Raw genomic sequence first — 21,889 nt, 5'->3', positions numbered from 1 at the left:
CTTCATGAGGCCTGATGGCCAGCTGTAGGACATGTGTAGGACAAGGAGACAGGGCTGATATCACTGAATATTGTGCAGAGTTCTGGGAGGGCGGGACATTGGAAGATGCTGACACAGAAGCTGCTCATGGACTCTGCAGAGGTCAGGGATTGGTCTATGTGGCTATTCATTAAGAATTAAAGCTGGAAAAAAAAAAAAGAATTAAAGCTGGAAAAAAAAAAAAGAATTAAAGCTGGAAGAAAGGACTGAAGTCAGGGACTTTCTCCTTAGCTAGTAGATGTGACAGGAGAGGGATCAGGCAACTCTTGGGCCAGGAAGGTATGTTCAAAAGTCAGAGAAGCTGAGGATCAGACAGAGCAAGATCCATGAAGCAATGGAACATAATGGCTGGATTCCTGTCAGGGAAAAATCCTGCTCCCCAAGATTTATAGCTGAGCATTTTTGTTCACTGAGGACTCTGGGAACACTAGTCTAAATTCGGGATGTAAATGGGCCGTAGTCTCAGGATACTTCACGTCTGATTTACTTCTGACTTCACAAGTGATTTTTTGCCATGGAAATTTCTCTTTTTGTTTCTAGCACCGAGTGGACTTTCTTCAGCTGATGATTAACTCCCAGAATTCCAAAGAAATGGACACTCATAAACGTAAGCGAGAAGAGCTTCAGAGGGCCATTGATGAGGTGGCTCAGAAACAGGGGGTGGTTCCAAGGTGTGGAGGAAGATTTTTAGCAGATGGAATTTTGGCAAATTGAAGAAAGAAATATGTTCAGATACAAAAGGTAGACAGAGCATTTTCCAGAAAAACCAAGCCATACTACCTGTTCAAAGCTTGAAGGGGAACCATAGACAAAACAGTCTGTGGTCTGACACAGGGGAACTTGTTTCCAATGTCAATCCTGCAGCCTAATCCAGACCCACCGAATCTGCCTGGAAATTCACATCAAGCCTTCATCACATAAGGAGGTACATGGCCCCAGTGTTGATGACCATAACTTGAAACACTTGTGATTATACTTCAGTCACTAGCTTAATCTACTTCAAGTGTTTTTTCCCTTTTTGTAATTAAGAAGTAACTGGTGCAGGTATGTGTACACATTGTATTTCTCTTTAAATCATCATCTACTACTTTTATCATCCATGGATGGTCTTTGACTAACACTATTATTACTATGATGGTTACAAAATGATGACTCTTTACTTGCACCATTTCTTCTATATTTTGAATAATAGTCCATTGTTAGGGTGAGATTTCTTTCTCTTTTTTTCTGTTCAGTTTCTTTTTTTTAATAAATTAATTTTTTATTGGTGTTCAATTTACCCACATACAGAATAACACCCAGTGCTCATCCCGTCAAGTGTCCCCCTCAGTGCCTGTCACCCATTCACCTCCACCCCCTGCCCTCCTCCCCTTCCACCACCCCTAGTTCATTTCCCAGAGTTAGGAGTCTTTATGTTCTGTCTCACTTTCTGATATTTCCCACACATTTCTTCTCCCTTCCCTTATATTCCTTTCACTATTATTTATATTCCCCAAATGAATGAGAACATACACTGTTTGGAGGTATTATGCTGAGTGAAGTAAGTCAATCGGAGAAGGACAAATAGGGTGAGCTTTCTATACGTCATCATTATTGTATTTGTTTCTTTATATATGTCGGTATGATCTCTTATATTACTAAGTGTCTTATATCATTTTTTTCTTAGATCCTTGATTCTTTCAGATTTTTTGTCTGGAAGCCCTTGAAGTGGGCACCTGTGTTTTTGTTTTTCCTTTCTTCTTTTTTTATGTTTTCAATAGACTTTGGTTTTTCAAAAGATTTTATTTATTTATTCATGAGACACACACACACACACACACACACACAGAGAGAGAGAGAGAGAGAGAGATGCAGAGACATAGGCAGAGGGAGAAGCAGGCTCCATGCAGGGAGCCTGATGTGGGACTCCATCCTGGGACTCCAGGATCACGTGCTAAGCTGAAGGCAGATGCTTAAGTGCTGAGCCACCCAGGTGTCAGCCAGACTTGAGTTTTTATTTTATTTTTTTTCCAGACTTGATTTTTTATAGCAGTTTAGGTTCACTGCAAAATCGAGTGAAAGACATAGAGATTTATCTCATATTTCCCCTGCCCACCTACATACAGCATCCCCAATCAAAATCCATCATGATGTGGTAATTTTTAAATAACCAATATACCTACAACAACACATTATTACCACCCAAAATCCATAGTTTATATTAGAGTTCATCCTTGTTGATGTATATGCTATGGGTTTCGACATATATATATAATGATGTATATCCACCATTAAAAAAATAGAGTATTCTGTATCCTTTTCCCATATTATTTTCTGGGCATTACCTTGCATCCTCATGTGAGACATCTCAGATTTCTCTTCTGTTTCTCCTGATGAGCCCTGAACCAGCCATTTCTCCAAGAAACTCTGATTCCTTTTAGTTAAAATGGTATTTAGAAGCCAAATCTGGGATCTAGGAGTACTCGTTGCTACTAGGGGTTAATTGCTTCTATTTCCACTCAGTGAGCCAAGCTAACAACATCAAATATATCAACACAGCACTGATCAGCACAAATATTTCTTTATCCATAACTCATGATGTAAGTATGCTCTCAGTATTTAAAAGAGAAAAAACAGGCTTAATTTATAGTTCTTTCTATGACAGAAATATTTCCATCATGGTTAATTTCAAGCCATCTGTGATTTGACAACCAGCTCACAAAATTGTTGAATATATAACAGTTGATTCTAGAGGAAAAGGATGGGCTTATTCTATCATACCATTAATCTATCTATCTATCTATCTATCCATTTATCCATCTCTACCTACCAATCTATCTCTACTTCTATTCTATCTATCTGTCTATATATCTAGTTCTACTTTTTTCTCTGATGGAGGAAATATTTTATATTTGCTTGGTCCTGTACAGAAACACTGCACACATGTGATTTTTGAGCACTTACCATGTGGCTAGTGTCACTGAGCTCTGAATCTTGTATTTAATATAACTGATTAAAATTTAAATATAAATAGCTGCATCCGGCTACCTTATTGGAGAGTACAGCCCTGAACTTTTATTATCATGGGGTTTGTGGTAATGGAGAGCAAGAATTTTTTAATATATTTTTTATTGGGGTTCTATTTGCCAACATATAGTATAACAGCCAGTGCTCATCCCGTCAAGTGCCAATGTTTATAGCAAAAATGCCACAATAGCCAAACTGTGGAAGGAGCCTCGGTGTCCATTTAAAGATGAATGTAAAATGTATGTATACACACACACACACACACACACATACACACACACACAATGGAATATTAGTCATTAGAAAGGACGAATATCCACCATTTGCTTCAATGTGGGTGGAACTGGAGGGTATTATGCTGAGTGAAGTAAGTCAATTGAAAGAGAAACATTATATGGTTTCACTACATGGGGAATATAAAAAAATAGTGAAAGGGAATAAAGGGGAAAGGAGAGAAAATGAGTGGGAAAAATCAGAGAGGGTGACAGAACATGAGAGACTCCTAACTCTGGGAAACGAACAAGGGGTAGTGGAAGGGGAGGAGGGTGGGGGGATGGAGTGACTGGGTGAAAGGCAAGAATTTGATAGTTGAATTTACCCATAGCAGCTTCACAAAAAGTGTGACTGGGAAATCGGAACTTTGTAGACTTTTCTAGCACTTTTTGCATTGTTTTTAGCTGTGAATTATGTGTTTGTAGTGGGAAGGCGCTCCAGTATCTAAAGGTCCTAACACAGGTTTTGTCAAATAGATTAGGACATGACCATGCTGAGTTTCTGCCAGGAGCAAATCAAAAGATATTCCAATTTATATTCAGAGTGGGGCCATTCACTAAGGAAGGTGAAATTCAGGCCATGATTGCTAATTCCATTCACTGGATTCAATTCGTCTATATTTCATGCTGGTCAGTACCTTGCCTTTGACACATTTTTTTCTTCTGCTTCTTTGGTGGCATTAATTAAGCCAGTTCCATCACCAGTCTTTTTTTTTTTTTTTTGTATATTTCAGTTTGCCAACATATAGTATAACACCCAGTGCTCATCCCTTCAAGTGCCCTCCTCGGTGCCCACCACCCAGTCACCACATCCCCCCACCTGCATGAACAGATGAATGAATAAAGAAGATGTGGTATATATATATATACCACATTTGTGTCGTAGTTTCTGTACATATTGGAGATCATGCACTTGTGAAGTTGTGTGCCAGGTCTTCTACTAGCTGAGACCTCTGAAATGTATAATCCATGCTTCTCACGCTAGGTTGTTCACACAAATCACCACATCTCATGAAAGCTCAGACTTTGATTCGATAGTTCTAGGGTGAGGTTTGAGATTCTGCATTTCTAATAAACTCCCAGGTGCTGCAGATGCTGATGGTCCATGGATCACTCTTTGAGCAACAAGAATTTATCAGTAGCCCAATATTGTTCTCTTCACTTTCCACAAATATGTTTATTTTTTTTTTCACAAATATGTTTAGATGAAAGATCATTCATTTTTTCCTGACCATTGAGTCTTAGTATCACAAACTCTCTGAAGAAATTTAAGTTCGCTTTTAGCTAGAAGAATATAAATTTTCTTGGGGGAGAATGGTATCCCATGTTACTTATGACTGAAGTACTTTTAGGATCCTCCAAAGGTCATGCTGATAACACCATGTACATTAGACAGAAATGCCATCTCCTGGAATTACCTATCTGTGTTGGTGCGGAGGGTGGCATTAGCAGGAGCAGATGGCCAAGAATAGTATAGACCATAGGAAGAACCAGATCAAGATAACTTCTGGCTTTTCTGGCTCTGTAAGATAGACATCAGAGTGCAAACCACTCTGAGTTTGATTCTGAATTGCTTTTACATTTTCCCCAAGGGAAATGGGAGTTTCAAATAGATTTCTCATTATCTAAAGTGTGGTTTTTTACATTCGCCTGCTATAGCTAAAATGTGCTTCTTCTCCTTTTAGCTCTATCTGATTTGGAGCTGGTGGCCCAATCTATTATCTTTATTTTTGCTGGCTCTGACACCACTAGCAGTTGTCTTTCCTTTCTTATGTATGAATTGGCCACTCACCCTGATGTCCAGCAGAAACTGCAGGAGGAGATTGATGCGACTTTCCCCAATAAGGTGAGTGGGTTATACCTGAAGAAGGGGGTCAGTGTAGGCTTGGTTATGTCTCATTAATAGATTAGCCCTCAAACCTAGTAGGTTTTCATAAAAAGGCTTACTCCTATTTCCACATTTGTGTGTCAGATATGGGCCTTAGCAGAAGATGGGAGTGAGTCTCTGCTCCAGACAGTTATTGGTGATACCAGGTAAAGAGGCTCCATTTTCTTATACCTGCATTATCTAGAATCTGTGGGCTTATTTTTTGCTGGGTAACAAGGAGCTATGTGTTGCTCACTTGATTTTCAAATGTTTGGCCCTGAACTGACATTTGTCTCATCAGTTCATACTCCATTTGCAAAATGGTTTCCCGTAAATTCATGGGAGCTGGGAAATATGGGGATCTGCATGGATCTTGGATGAGCAGTGAGTTTCTCTACCACATACCCTCTGAAGTATCAACTGTATTATCTCCATTTAACAAGTCTGGAAACTGAGCTACAATCTGTAAAATGTTGGCTCTTAAATATAACACCAAGTGATAGACACATAATTTCCCTCATTGTTTTCAGATCTCTGCCCAACCTGGAGTTCCCTGTTTATGAAGACACCTGACCTCTGGGTCTGGAGTGACCTATATGGCAAACAGTGAAACTCCAAAGTGACAACTAGGAGACTGCTCCAGCAACAGAGTGTGGGGTTGAGAGTAGGGTTCTGATCCCCTTATTACTTTTCCTAAAACTGAAATTTATGTCCAGAATTGGTAGCATCCAATTGTAGCCTTCTCTTGCCCTATTTGGTTTGAGACGGACTAGTGTCTCCCCAAATTATACTTTTTCAATATAATGTTCCTCTCCAAATATTGTATATATAATTTAAAAGCTAGGAAGCAGAATATTTCATATGGAGTATTCTTTTTAAGATTATTTATTTATTTATTCAGGAGATACACTGAGAGAGAGAGAGACAGAGACAGAGAGACAGAGAGACAGAGAGGCAGAGGGAGAAGTAGGCTCCATGCAGAGAGCCTGACTTGGGACTTGATCCTGGGTCGCCAGGATCACACCCTGGGCCAAAGGCAGGTGCTAATCCGTTGAGCCACCCAGGCTGCCCCAACAGAATATTTCAACTAGAAGAGTTTATGTAGAAGAGGGGATATTTTCTGTTGCATGTTCTCCTTTCATGGTGCAGATATGTGGCCCCTGTTTTGAAAGAAATCAGTCACTTCAACATATTTCACTTAAATTAAGGGTCATAGGAAAGGAGAAATAAGACAAAAACAGAGAGGGAGACAAACCGTAAGAGAGTCTTAAGTATAGGAAACAAACTGAGGGTTGCTAGAAGTGAGGGGTTGAGGGGATGAAGTAACCAGGTGGTGGACATAAGAAGCACTAAATGTAATGAATACTGGATATTATAAGGAACTGAGGAATCACTAAATTTTATCCCTGAAACTAATATACACTATATGTTAATTAAATGAATTTAAACAAAAAACTTTAAAAAGATCAAGCATCACACTCTTAGTCACTTTTGTTCATGTGAGGAAGAAAAACCACTATCTGGTAATGGGAAGGATTTCAGGCCCTGTGTAGGGGATTGTCACAGTGGTCTCCCCTAGTCATTACTATTGCTCACAGCTATTGCTCACAGCTATTGCTCACATGTCAGTGGGCCATTGAGTAGATCAAAGGACATGGTAGACATTCAAATGTCTATAAATACCCTTATCAAAATAAATGATTCTTAGGTGTTCCTAACACTTCAGTAGTAGTACATAGAGTGCTTTGAGCATTGATCCAAATCTCCATTTATCTAAATCTGTTTCTTCCTTCCAGGCAGCACCCACTTATGAGGCCCTTATACAGATGGAGTATCTGGACATGGTGCTGAATGAAACTCTCCGATTATACTCAATCGCTGGTAGACTTGAGAGGGTCTGTAAGAAAGATGTGGAAATCAGTGGTGTGTTCATTCCCAAAGGGACAGTGGTGATGGTGCCAACCTTTATTCTTCATCGAGACCAGAATCTCTGGCCAGAGCCTGAGGAATTCCAACCTGAAAGGTACAGGGAACCCTGCAAAGGGGAACCCACCCTCATATTGGAGGATATTCTGTATCTTCTTAGTATAGATGACAATCGTGTGGTGGTACAATTATTTATTTGTACATTTTTTTTATTCTTAGAAGTATTTTTCTTGTTACAAAATGAACATTATTGTCCAAATTTTACAAACTCTAGTTGAGAATAAAGAAAATTAACATCATCACCAGTCACAATGTACCAGGATTATTAATCATGTGATGTATGTCCTTGTGGATATTTTTCTATGCATATATAGAAGCTTAAAAGTTAAGATGGCATTATATATTTTTGAGGTACTGAGTTAATGTAACAGTAAAGTATAAACAACGTACCATATTTGTGTTTGTGATTATATGTATATACATAATATACTTAACCATTATCTTAATTGAGAAAATGGGACTTTTTGTTACTTTAGTGTTTCTGTCCTCTTTAGCTCTCTGGATTTACTCCTTAGATTTTCGCATTCTGTGTTTGTAACCCTGCGCCACCATGTCTGCTAGGTATAGTGTGAGGACAGAGGCTGTGGTGCTGAGAGTTCACATCCCTGGCAGGAGGATCAGCAGCCTGAGGACAGAGTGTGCTGGAGACCTGATAGGTCCTGTGCTGTCTGTGGTTGCAGTTCTAAGCATCTCTCATCTCTCTAGTATCTGGGATTTATCCAAAGTGAGGTCATCTGTTCTCTAGCCATTTAGACATCCTCCTTGGAGGGGTCTTGAGTTTTCTCTTCTGGGAATTCAGAGCAGAGTCTGGCTTTGGGTAAGCCTGAATTCTGCAAAAGTCCATGCTTTTCTGTTTATTGTATTGGTGGGCAAAATTTGGATGAGTTTTTAGAGACCTAGATGTTTAGCCCTGACTCAACGTCCCCGTTGGCAGAGCCCTTGTCTGGTTGCATGGTGTCCCTAGTGCTAGCAATGCGTCTACACATAGTACTTGCTGAAAGAACTTAGAATTGACCAAGTCATCTGTTTTCTGGACCAGGAGACCTGATGGCTCCCACAAGCTCAGCTGTTCAATCTTCTGTAGCTTCTTGAACAGAAACCAGAGACCACTCCTGGTACTTCTTCATGATTCATTCAGCCATGAGAAGAAGTACTTATTATCTATGTGTGTTAGGGACTGTGCCAGGCAGTGAATCCATGTATTAAAAATGCCAATTATGGATAAGTTTTTTAAAAATATTTTATTTATTTGAGAGAGAGAAGCAAGTGAGCATGAGCAGGGTGAGGGGCCAAGGGAGCAGGAGAAGCAGACTCCCTGCTCAGCAGGGAGTCCAACATAGGACTTGATATGAGGACCCTGAGATCATTATCTGAGCCAAAATTGGACATTTAACCAACTGAGCCATCCAGTTGCCCCTATTATGGACAATTTTTTTGTGAAAAAAATTTTTTTACTCCAGTTTCAACTCCTTGATGTGTGACAACTAAACAGACAGACAACACAGAACTTTATTACTTTCAATGCTTTACATTACTTGGAAAATAAGTCACCTACTGCTTTGACATTAGCAACGTGACATGATACTCAAACAGCAGTAATTGCATGTAAGGCTAGCCTAAAGAAGGGAGGAATGGGACAAAAGTCAATTGACTGACTGGTGTGTAGAATAGGATTTCATTGTTTCAGGAGGATAGGGAAGCATTTATGGACAATTTTTGACACAGGTACAAATATATTGTATAGACACAAGTGTGTGAAATATTTTTAATGAATCTATATGTGCCCACCACCTGCCAAACAACCACTAACCCGTATCAACTGCCCCATCCACACACCATTATAATACCTAGACTGGAGGGGGGGAGGGGCAAGATGGCGGCAGAGTAGGGTCTCCAAGTCACCTGTCCTCAACAAATTACCTAGAAAACCATCTAATCATCCTGAAAATCTACGAATTCGGCCTGAGATTTAAAGAGAGACCAGCTGGAACGCTACAGTGAGAAGAGTTCGCGCTTCTATCAAGGTAGGAAGACGGGGAAAAAGAAATAAAGACACAAAAGGCCTCCAAGGGGGAGGGGCCCGAGAGGAGCCGGGCTGAGGCCGGGGGAGTGTCCCCAGGACAGGAGAGCCCCGTCCCAGAGGAGCAGGAGCTGCACCGACCTTCCCCGCGGAAAGGCCTCCCGGGGAATTGGAGCAGGATCCCCAGAAAGGCGGGGATGCCCTCGGGCTCCCTGGGACAGTAACAGAGGAACTGCGCCCCGGGAGATGCGCCGAGCTCCCTAAGGGCTGCAGCGCTCGGCGGGACCCGGAGCAGCTCAGAGGGGCTCGGGCGGCGGCTCCGCGGAGGGGGCTGCGGGGCTCCGGGAACAGCTCAGCGGCGGCGGCTCGGGCAGAGGAAGAAGCTCCGCGGAGGGGGCAGCGCGGCTCCGGGAACAGCTCGGAGGGGCTCGGGCGGCGGCTCCGCGGAGGGGACTGCACCGCCAGGAGCGCGAATCCAACAGCGCAGGCCCCGGAGCACAGGGCGCCGGGACACAGCCCAGGATCCGGCCTCCCCCGGGACAGGCAGAGGCCGGGAGGGCCCAGGACAGCTAGGACGCTCCTGCCTGGAACTGAGCAGATCAGCGGCCCCGCCCCGGAGCCTCCAGGCACTGCAGACGGAGAGCCCCGGAGCTACTGCGGGGGCTGAATCCAGGTTCCCAGAGCTGCCGCCCCCGCCACTGCGGTTGTTCCTCCCGGGGCCTCACGGGGTGAACAACCCCCACTGAGCCCTGCACCAGGCAGGGGCAGAGCAGCTCCCCCAAGTGCTAACACCTGAGAATCAGCACAGCAGGCCCCTCCCCCAGAAGACCAGCGAGACGGACCAGTTCCAAGGGAAGTCAAGGGACTTAAAGTACACAGAATCGGAAGATACTCCCCGGTGTTTTTTGTTTGTTTGTTTGTTTGTTTTTTTTGTTTTTGTTTTTGTTTTTTGTTTTGTTTTGTTTTGTTTTGTTTTGTGCTTTTTTTTCTCTCTTTCTTCTTGATTTCTGATTGCTTCCCCCACCCCCCTTTTTTTTTCTTTTTTCTCCTTTCTTTTTCTTTTTCCTCTCTTTTTCCCCTTTTTTTTCTTCTTTCTCTTTTTTCTTTTTCTCTTTTCTTTCCTTCTCTCTCTTTTTCTCCTTTTCCCAATACAACTTGTTTTTGGCCACTCTGCACTGAGCAAAATGACTAGAAGGAAAACCTCACCTCAAAAAAAAGAATCAGAAACAGCCCACTCTCCCACAGAGTTACAAAATATGGATTACAATTCAATGTCAGAAAGCCAATTCAGAAGCACTATTTTACAGCTACTGGTGGCTCTAGAAAAAACCATAAAGGACTCAAGAGACTTCATGACTGCAGAATTTAGATCCAATCAGGCAGAAATTAAAAATCAATTAAATGAGATGCAATCCAAGCTAGAAGTCCTAACGACGAGGCTTGACGAGGTGGAAGAACGAGTGAGTTACATAGAAGACAAGTTGATGGCAAAGAGGGAAACTGAGGAAAAAAGAGACAGGCAATTAAAAGACCATGAGGATAGATTAAGGGAAATAAATGATAGCCTGAGGAAGAAAAACCTACGTTTAATTGGGGTTCCTGAGGGCGCCGAAAGCGACAGAGGGCCAGAATATGTATTTGAACAAATCCTAGCTGAAAACTTTCCGAATCTGGGAAGGGAAACAGGCATTCAGATCCAGGAAATAGAGAGATCCCCCCCTAAAATCAACAAAAACCGTTCAACACCTCGACATTTAATAGTGAAGCTTGCAAATTCCAAAGATAAGGAGAAGATCCTTAAAGCAGCAAGAGAAAAAAAGTCCCTGACTTTTATGGGGAGGAATATTAGGGTAACAGCAGACTTCTCCACAGAGACCTGGCAGGCCAGAAAGGGCTGGCAGGATATATTCAGGGTCCTAAATGAAAAGAACATGCAACCAAGAATACTTTACCCAGCAAGGCTTTCATTCAAAATGGAAGGAGAGATGAAGAGCTTCCAAGACAGGCAGGAACTGAAAGAATATGTCACCTCCAAACCAGCTCTGCAAGAAATTTTAAGGGGGACTCTTAAAATTCCCCTTTAAGAAGAAGTTCAGTGGAACAATCCACAAAAACAAGGACTGAATAGATATGATGACACTAAACTCATATCTATCAATAGTAACTCTGAATGTGAACGGGCTTAATGACCCCATCAAAAGGCGCAGGGTTTCAGACTGGATAAAAAAGCAGGACCCATCTATTTGCTGTCTACAAGAGACTCATTTTAGACAGAAGGACACCTACAACCTGAAAATAAAAGGTTGGAGAACCATTTACCATTCAAATGGTCCTCAAAAGAAAGCAGGGGTTGCCATCCTTATATCAGATAAATTAAAATTTACCCCAAAGACTATAGTGAGAGATGAAGAGGGACACTATCTCATACTCAAAGGATCTATCCAACAAGAGGACTTAACAATCCTCAATATATATGCCCCGAATGTGGGAGCTGCCAAATATTTAAACCAATTAATAACCAAACTCAAGAAATACCTTGATAATAATACACTTATACTTGGTGACTTCAATCTAGCTCTTTCTACCCTGGATAGGTCTTCTAAGCACAACATCTCCAAAGAAACGAGAGCTTTAAATGATACACTGGACCAGATGGATTTCACAGATATCTACAGAACTTTACATCCAAACTCAACTGAATACACATTCTTCTCAAGTGCACATGGAACGTTCTCCAGAATAGACCACATACTGGGTCACAAATCGGGTCTGAACCGATACCAAAAGATCGGGATAGTCCCTTGTATATTCTCAGACCATAATGCCTTGAAATTAGAACTTAATCACAACAAGAAGTATGGAAGGACCACAAACACATGGAGGTTAAGGACCATCCTGCTAAAAGATGAAAAGGTCAACCAGGAAATTAAGGAAGAATTAAAAAGATTCATGGAAACTAATGAAAATGAAGATACAACCGTTCAAAATCTTTGGGATGCAGCAAAAGCAGTCCTGAGGGGGAAATACATCGCAATACAAGCATCCATTCAAAAACTGGAAAGATCTCAAATTCAAAAGCTCACCTTACACATAAAGGAACTAGAGAAAAAACAACAAATAGACCCCACCCCCAGCAGAAGAAGAGAGTTAATTAAAATTCGAGCAGAACTCAATGATATCGAGACCAAAAGAACTGTGGAACAGATCAACAGAACCAGGAGTTGGTTCTTTGAAAGAATTAATAAGATAGATAAACCATTAGCCAACCTTATTAAAAAGAAGAGAGAGAAGACTCAAATTAATAAAATCATGAATGAGAAAGGGGACATCACTACCAACACCAAGGAAATACAAACGATTTTAAAAACATATTATGAACAGCTGTACGCCAATAAATTAGGAAATCTAGAAGAAATGGACGCATTCCTGGAAAGCCACAAACTACCAAAACTGGAGCAGGAAGAAATAGAAAACCTGAACAGGCCAATAACCAGGGAGGAAATTGAAGCAGTCATCAAAAACCTCCCAAGACACAAGAGTCCAGGGCCAGATGGCTTCCCAGGGGAATTCTATCAAACGTTTAAAGAAGAAATCATACCTATTCTACTAAAGCTGTTTGGAAAGATAGAAAGAGATGGAGTACTTCCAAATTCGTTCTATGAGGCCAGCATCACCTTAATTCCGAAACCAGACAAAGACCCCACCAAAAAGGAGAATTACAGACCAATATCCCTGATGAACATGGATGCAAAAATTCTCAACAAGATACTAGCCAATAGGATCCAACAACACATTAAGAAAATTATTCACCATGACCAAGTAGGATTTATCCCTGGGACACAAGGCTGGTTCAACACTCGTAAAACCATCAATGTGATTCATCATATCAGCAAGAGAAAAACCAAGAACCATATGATACTCTCATTAGATGCAGAGAAAGCATTTGACAAAATACAGCATCCATTCCTGATCAAAACCCTTCAGAGTGTTGGGATAGAGGGAACTTTCCTCGACATCTTAAAAGCCATCTACGAAAAGCCCACAGCAAATATCATTCTCAATGGGGAAGCACTGGGAGCCTTTCCCCTAAGATCAGGAACAAGACAGGGATGTCCACTCTCACCACTGCTGTTCAACATAGTTCTGGAAGTCCTCGCCTCAGCAATCAGACAACAAAAAGACATTAAAGGCATTCAAATTGGCAAAGAAGAAGTCAAACTCTCCCTCTTCGCCAATGACATGATACTCTACATAGAAAACCCAAAAGCCTCCACCCCAAGATTGCTAGAACTCATACAGCAATTTGGTAGCGTGGCAGGATACAAAATCAATGCCCAGAAATCAATGGCATTTCTATACACTAACAATGAGACTGAAGAAAGAGAAATTAAGGAGTCAATCCCATTTACAATTGCACCCAAAAGCATAAGATACCTAGGAATAAACCTAACCAAAGAGGTAAAAGATCTATACCCTAAAAACTATAGAACACTTCTGAAAGAAATTGAGGAAGACACAAAGAGATGGAAAAATATTCCATGCTCATGGATTGGCAGAATTAATATTGTAAAAATGTCAATGTTACCCAGGGCAATTTACACGTTTAATGCAATCCCTATCAAAATACCATGGACTTTCTTCAGAGAGTTAGAACAAATTATTTTAAGATTTGTGTGGAATCAGAAAAGACCCCGAATAGCCAGGGGAATTTTAAAAAAGAAAACCATAGCTGGGGGAATCACAATGCCAGATTTCAGGTTGTACTACAATGCTGTGGTCATCAAGACAGTGTGGTACTGGCACAAAAACAGACACATAGATCAATGGAACAGAATAGAGAACCCAGAAGTGGACCCTGAAATGTACGGTCATCTAATACTCGATAAAGGAGGAAAGACTATCCATTGGAAGAAAGACAGTCTCTTCAATAAATGGTGCTGGGAAAATTGGACATCCACATGCAGAAGAATGAAACTGGACCACTCTCTTTCACCATACACAAAGATAAACTCAAAATGGTTGAAAGATCTAAATGTGAGACAAGATTCCATCAAAATCCTAGAGGAGAACACAGGCAACACCCTTTTTGAACTTGGCCACAGTAACTTCTTGCAAGATACATCCACAAAGGCAAAAGAAACAAAAGCAAAAATGAACTATTGGGACTTCATCAAGATAAGAAGCTTTTGCACAGCAAAGGATACAGTCAACAAAACTAAAAGACAACCTACAGAATGGGAGAAGATATTTGCAAATGACATATCAGATAAAGGGCTAGTTTCCAAAATCTATAAAGAACTTATTAAACTCAACACCAAAGAAACAAACAATTCAATCATGAAATGGGCAAAAGACATGAAGAGAAATCTCACAGAGGAAGACATGGACATGGCCAACATGCACATGAGAAAATGCTCTGCATCACTTGCCATCAGGGAAATACAAATCAAAACCACAATGAGATACCACCTCACACCAGTGAGAATGGGGAAAATTAACAAGGCAGGAAACAACAAATGTTGGAGAGGATGCGGAGAAAAGGGAACCCTCTTACACTGTTGGTGGGAATGTGAACTGGTGCAGCCACTCTGGAAAACTGTGTGGAGGTTCCTCAAAGAGTTAAAAATAGACCTGCCCTATGACTCAGCAATTGCACTGTTGGGGATTTACCCCAAAGATTCAGATGCAATGAAACGTCGGGACACCTGCACCCCGATGTTTCTATCAGCAATGGCCACAATAGCCAAACTGTGGAAGGAGCCTCGGTGTCCATCGAAAGATGAATGGATAAAGAAGATGTGGTTTATGTATACAATGGAATATTACTCAGCAATTAGAAACGACAAATACCCACCATTGGCTTCAACGTGGATGGAACTGGAGGGTATTATGCTGAGTGAAATAAGTCAATCGGAGAGGGACAAACAGTGTATGTTCTCATTCATTTGGGGAATATGAATAATGGTGAAAGGGAACATAAAGGAAGGGAGAAGAAATGTTGGGAAATATCAGGAAGGGAGACAGAACATAAAGACTCCTAACTCGGGAAATGAACTAGGGGTGGTGGAAGGGGAGGAGGGCGGGTGTTGGAGGGGAAGGGGTGATGGGCACTGAGGTGGACACTTGATGGGATGAGCACTGGGTGTTTTTCTGTATGTTGGTAAATTGAACACCAATAAAAATTAATAAAAAAATAAAATAAAATAAAATAAAATAACAGCCAAGTTCTATAAAAAAAAAATACTAATTCAGACTGTGTATATATGTGTATATATCAATTTTTATCAATTTTTCTATATATGTATTAAATTTTTTAAAGGCTTTAAGAAAGAAAAAGGAAAAAAAAATACCTAGACTGTTTTCCATATTACTTTTTTTAAAAAAAAGATTATTTATTTATTTATTCATGAGACACACACACACACACACACACACACAGAGAGAGAGGCAGAGACACAGGCAGAGGGAGAAGTAGGCTCCATGCAGGGAGCCCGACATGGGACTTGATCCCGGGTTTCCAGGGTCACAGCCTGGGCTGAAGGCAGCACCAAACTGCTGAGCCACCCAGGCTGCCCTGATTTCCATATAACTTGAAGGCATATCATCTATAAACATTCCAGTATGTTCTTCATGATATAAGGAGTTTATTTTTTTTTTGATATAAGGAGTTTAAATAATACCTCACTAAATGCCATATCATTTCCCCAAATCCACATATTTCCTTAATATAAGTATTAAAGAAAGAATTTTGAATAAAGTGTAAGTCTAACCCTCAAGGAATTTATAGTCTCTTAGAACAGATAGACAAGCCTCAGTGGTTATGGTGAGTATACATAGACCTGAGTATGATTATAGTGCAGTAGCATCATGTGCCAAATTAACTCATCTGAAAATCTGTTCTGTATAAGTGGTTGGGAGTGGTCCTAGCAAGGAGTGTAGGGATGTGAAGGGAAAAATAACAATGGTAAGACATAGGAGGCATTTCTCTACTTCCTTTTTCTATGAGCATGTGACCAACGTAAGTGAGAATGGAGGCGCAAACCTACCTTTCCTTCAGTAAGACTCATTTCCTGCTTGGCTTTCAAAGTGTGGACATCTCACCACCCTCAATATAATTCTAGTGTCTAAGATAAGTCTTTTCAATGGCATTCATCTCATGTCCTCAGCAAGACTGAATGCTTCATAGAGCAAGGAGTATCCAATGACCTGTAGTTTACAATTGTCACAGCAGAATAAGCATAGCAGGATTAAAGGAACTAGCCTATCAAATTTCCAATATACTCCTGGTTGAGAACCCCAAACAGGTACCCCTTGTGGTTTTTATGACTAACTAACTTGTTTTCCACTTCCATTGTGGAGCCAGGTTCGGTAGGAAGAACAAGGACAGCATAAATCCTTATACATACCTGCCTTTTGGAACTGGACCCCGAAACTGCATTGGAATGAGGTTTGCGATCATGAACATGAAACTTGCCCTTGTCAGGGTCCTGCAGAACTTCTCCTTCAAACCTTGTAAAGAAACACAGGTCAGAGAGATAACTTTCTGCATAAACAGTGTTTTATTCTTGCTTTTTTTAAACTAAGAGATGTGGGATAGATGTATGTATGTGTATATTTGGGAATGGGCTCATTTATCCCTAATAATTCCTTCTATCACCAGAGAATCTATTTAGAGTTATTGTGACTTTTAAGGGTCCTTCAGCTCTTGGGTGCCATATCTATGGTTTATGATCACCCAACTAAAAGGGTCATCTGTCAGTGCATTTTGCATGACATGTTTATGTGCAGACCTTTGATCTTAAGCAATGTTTTATTTTTTAATAAATTAATTTTTTATTGGTGTTCAATTTACCAACATACAGAATAACACCCAGTGCTCATCCCGTCAAGTGTCCCCCTCAGTGCCCGTCACCCATTCACCCCCACCCCCCATCCTCCTCCCCTTCCACCACCCCTAGTTCATTTCCCAGAGTTAGGGGTCTTTATGTTCTGTCTCCCTTTCTGATATTTCCCACACATTTCTTAAATTTCTTTCAAGTCCACTGAAAGAAAGGGAACATGTTATGCATAATCATGATATGCAGTGATAACCATGACATGCCTTTTGAAAGACGCTCTTCTCCATCACAATTTACAGATGCTCTGGTGACTAAGGTTCTCAAATCCTTGCTGTACATTGAAATCAGTGGGTTCATTAAAAATACTGATGCCCAGATCATCTCAGATATTCTAACATAATTCACCCAGAGTGTGGCTTTTTTTTTAATTGGAGTTCAATTTGCCAACATATAGCATATCACCCAGGGCTCATCCCGTCAAGTGCCCCCCTGAGTGTGGCTTTAAATGTACCCCCTTTGATTCTCACGTGCAAGCAAAGTTGACAATCACTGGTGTGAAGCATGTCTGGCAGATATGAAGGAGGCCTGCAGTCCAAGCCATCCTGGCTACTTGGCTCCATCTTCTGTAGACTGGCTCCAGTCAGGCTGTGTTCCTTTTCCATCCCAGTCTGTCATCATGAATGGATGTTTCCATGGGAGAGGATACAGGATGGTTAGCATTGTAGATGTCCAGACAATAAAATGTGTAATAAACACTCAGGATGACCTTGCAAGTTTCAACATATACAAAATAAACTGTCACTTTTCAAAATTGTTTGCCGTAATGGCTGAAAATCTCTTAAATTTTAAATACTTATCCTTTTTACTTAAAATTTAGATCAAAAAAGAACACAAACCATCAAGGGTCTCCAACCTGGTACAGAGTAGGTGCTCAAAAGATATATTTGTTGAATGAGTGATGGATGAATGCTTACATGCTCCTGTCTTGACACCTTACAGAATAATTTCAACATATGAGAGATATATGAATCTAAAAGTAGTATTTATATATTTGAAATGCATTTTTGTCCTTCATATATCTTGCCTGCTTTGCTTCCGTTGTTAGCAGGATTTTCATTGATTGTTTCTCATATACTTGTTTAACTGTTGCAGATCTCCCTGAGAATAAATACTCGAGGGATTATTCAACCTGAAAAACCCGTTGTTCTCAAGGTTGAGCCAAGAGATGGGAGTGTAAGTGGAGCCTGACTTTCCTAAGGACTTCCCCTTTGTTCTTTAAGAAGCTGGATCCCAGAATACCAGAGACCTCAATTTTCTTTATGAGTAAAACCCAAAAATGAAGATGGGCTTCATGTACAGCCTGTGATGGATGACTGGGAATTCCATACATTCATTTAGCTTTCTCCGATGTCTATGTCAAGCATTATATATTGTGTAAAGAAGTGACTAATTAAGTGTCAGACATGTAGACTCAGCCTATCCGGTTCACACAGACTACCCCGTTTGTACCATCTACTCCCCTGAGAACTGATCAAGAATAAAAATTTCTCAACAATTTTGTCAACGAACTTTAATAGAAACAAGGATTATTATTATTATTATTATTATCTTAAAGATTTCATTTATTTATTCATGAGAGACACAGAAAGAGAGAGAGAGAGAGGCAGAGATACAGGCAGAGGGAGAAACAGGCTCCATGCAGGGAGCCGGACGTGGGACTCGATCCCAGGTCTCCAGGATCACACCCTGGGCTGAAGGTGGCGCTAAACCGCTGAGCCACCCAGGATGCCCAGAAACAAGAATTATTGTGGTGACTGTGGTAATGATGTTTATATAAAATGTCTTATTTTGAACATTTTACATTAAATATCACTCTGAGTGAGTCAATCAAAGTCTCTTTACAAATGTATTAACTAATGGCTTCATGCACATTAAGGGGGAATACACAGAACTGATGAGTGAGAGCCAGTGACTGAATATTTTGAACATCACAGTCACTGAGTGGATGGGGCTTGTTCAGAACAAGTGATGTGATATGTTAGATAGATGAGTTAATCTACTGTGACTTTGCCCATTGCTCAGAAAGTTTTCTTTTTAAAGAATTTATTTATTTATTCATTCATTCATGAGAGACACAGGAAGAGAGGCAGAGACACATGCAGAGGGAGGAGAAGCAGGCTCCATGCAAGGAGCCTGATGTGGGACTCGATCCCAGGAATCCGGGATCATGCCCTGAGTCGAAGGCAGATGCTCAACCACTGAGCCGCCCAGATGTCCCCATTGCTCAGAAAGTTTATTCATAGTTTAATTCTACAGGTTTTGGAGCACATTGTTGTGCCCAAGATTATGTTCTGAGAAACCACCAAGGAGCTGACACCGATGCAAGTACACGAGGGTTTATTTACAAGCTCGAGCTTGGGTCCAAGTATACTCCACACAGCAGAGCAGGGGCTTGGACCCCGAAGTGGGTTACAGCTGGGTTTTTTATGGGCTGGTCTAGGGGATTTTCAGAAGGGGTGGAGGAATTTTTTCCATTCCAATATGGGGGACAGGGTGGGGTAGTTTCTTAAGATCTGATATGGGGTTCTCTGCCAAGGGCATTTTGAGCTCTGTTGTCTTTCTGATATGGGATTTCCTGCCGAGGGCACTCTGCAGTTTTTCCTGTAAAGTTCAGCTCTTATTCACGGGGGCCTAAAATGGCTGTACTTGTGCTAATGCTAAACTTGAGGCGAAATGGCCTTAATTTACTCAGCCTCCACAACATGTTTTTTTATAATACTCAATTGAGGCACTTAGTATTATATTGTTAGTTTTGAGTTAACATTTTCATCTCTCTACCCTGTGTTCTGGTAGGTGGGAAACATGCTTTGTCTTTCTATTCCAGCCTCAGCTGGGGAGGTGAGCGAGGCGGGGGTTTGGGGTGACTGGGTGACGGGTTCTGAGGAGAGCACTTGGCGGGATGAGCACTGGGGTATTATACTATATGTTGGAAAAATCAAACTCCAATAAAAAATATACCAAAAATATATTCTAAAAAAGAAAAAATAAAGTTATATTAATGGTGAAAAAACAAAACAAAACAAAAAGGAACAGGAGGATGTGGTGGCACATCACCCAATAGGATGTGATGAGAACATAGCATCACCTCTGGGATATTCTTGCCAACAAGAGAAACCTGAAAGTGTGGAGGCTGAGAAAATTAAGGCCATTCCACCCTAAGTTCCGCATTAGCACAAGTACAGCCGTCTCAGGCCCCTGTGAATAAGAGCTGAACTCTACCTTACTTCAGTTAAGCCCCATATTAGAATCAGAACAGAGCTCAAGCCAGTGGCAGAAAGTCTCATATCAGAATGAGAACAGAGCTTAATGCCCTTGAAAGCCCCATATCAGAATGTAAACAGAACTTGAGAAATTCCTCCATCCCTTCTGGAGGTCCCCTAGACCAGCCCATAAAACTAAGCTGGAACCCACCTCGGGGTCCAAGTCCCTGCTCCACTGTGTCAGGTATACTTGGACCCAAGCTCGAGCTTGTAAATAAACCCTCTTGTGTTTGCATTGGTGTCGGCTCCTTGGTGGTTTCTCGGACACGTAATCTTGGGCACAAGAAAAGTGGTTCCCAAAAAGATCAGACAAACCCAAGCTGAGGAATATCTACTCCTAATCTGTAACTGGTGTGTAATCTTCTACAAAGTAAAGGTCCTGAAAGCAACAAAAAAGAAAAAAACAAGCCTGAACAGATTCACTTTCCCACCAACCCCACCTCATAGCAATCATAACTAATGACATTTTCACCTGTCCCAGGAAGGTGAACTTTTAAGAGTCCTCCTGAAACTTCCTGATGGGCAGTAGTCAGTCATCTACAGGATAGAAACCCTGTAGGTCCACCCCCCAGAAAGAAGGGATCCTGGCCTTAATCCTTTCTTTTCCTTCTATGCACTTCTTGCCCCACCCTCCTTCCTATAAAACCTTGCATTTTGTACACCTCCTGGGAGTATCTGTCTACTTGCCAGGTAGGATGTGCCAATTCATGAATCACTTGATAAGGCCGATTAGATCTTCAACTTGTCTTGCTGGATTTTTTTTTTTTTAAACAAAAGCCAGAGATAGACTAAGGAAGTGTTCCAGACTGAAGTAAAGAGACAACAGAGGGGGACATGTACCTCAGTCTGTAAGCAGGGTTCTTCTGTAATAAGGACATTGTGGGACAGTTGGGGAAATTGAGAGCTCTGATGGTTACATGGCAGTAATGTGTTAGCCTCCCTTTCCTGACATTGATGGAGACTCTCTTTGGAGGAATTGCAGGGGATTATGAAATAGGTCGGTATTTTACTCTGAGATGGGTCAGGAACAAAGTTCCTGGAACAGACTCTTCTGGAAGATTGTGATTTTTTGGGGGAGAAGTAGGTCACAAAAGCAACTTGGGCCTACGTTGCTCATCCCCATAGTCTGACTTGTATTGTTAAATACAATGAGGCAGTACCACACAGTGATGAGAGATGGGGAGCTCTGAGGCTGGAGTTCCTAGGGTTTGAATCCTAGCTCAGTTCTAGACATTTCAGTGGCTTTGGGTAAATGAGGAAAAGGTGCCCCCTTTGCATAGCTTGGCCTGCAGGACTTGGGCTACTTTTCAGCACCTTTATGCCCCTTAGTTGAATGCCACTGTGCACATACTAGCTTGGGCTTTGTCATTTTCCAGGTTGGGTCCCTAAAAGCAGAGCCAGAGTTGGGGATTCTGAAGCAAATGGTATCCTGAGACAGTGCTCTCAGGAGAAAGGATTGAGGCGAGCTGAGTAGAGCGGGACAACAAGCTGAGCAAAGCTGTGGTCAGGGGAGCCTGATCTCATGGGGAGCTTTGGAGGCA

At 41.3% G+C, this 21,889-nt stretch overlaps 1 protein-coding gene across 2 annotated transcripts; it reads left to right on the top strand.

The window, feature by feature from the left end:
• The first annotated feature begins 286 nt into the window (after positions 1 to 286).
• LOC121486281 (cytochrome P450 3A12-like) lies at positions 287 to 18,583 on the top strand. 2 transcript variants are annotated; one of them, XM_041747144.1, is made up of 5 exons: positions 287 to 646; positions 5,003 to 5,163; positions 6,981 to 7,207; positions 16,554 to 16,716; positions 18,181 to 18,583. In XM_041747144.1, the coding sequence occupies exons 1-5, from the start codon at positions 604 to 606 to the stop codon at positions 18,274 to 18,276; spliced, it is 690 nt and encodes a 229-aa protein (XP_041603078.1). In that variant the 5' UTR covers positions 287 to 603; the 3' UTR covers positions 18,277 to 18,583. The 2 variants fall into 2 exon arrangements, with proteins under 2 accessions (XP_041603078.1, XP_041603079.1); XM_041747145.1 differs by lacking the exon at positions 287 to 646 and adding an exon at positions 670 to 964.
• Positions 18,584 to 21,889: the final 3,306 nt, after the last annotated feature.

Source organism: Vulpes lagopus, chromosome 3 (genome assembly GCF_018345385.1).
Source record: "Vulpes lagopus strain Blue_001 chromosome 3, ASM1834538v1, whole genome shotgun sequence".
NCBI lineage: Eukaryota > Metazoa > Chordata > Mammalia > Carnivora > Canidae > Vulpes > Vulpes lagopus.
The sequence above is the reverse complement of the archived record's forward strand: the minus strand, read 5'-3'. Positions and strand labels throughout refer to the sequence as shown.

Excerpts from the sequence above, each read along its gene's own strand:
- LOC121486281 (XM_041747144.1), top strand. The coding sequence starts at position 604 with ATGATTAACTCCCAGAATTCCAAAGAAATGGACACTCATAAAC. Across the intron at positions 647-5,002 it reads AGAAATGGACACTCATAAAC|CTCTATCTGATTTGGAGCTG; the intron begins GTAAGCGAGAAG and ends TTCTCCTTTTAG. Across the intron at positions 5,164-6,980 it reads ATGCGACTTTCCCCAATAAG|GCAGCACCCACTTATGAGGC; the intron begins GTGAGTGGGTTA and ends TCTTCCTTCCAG.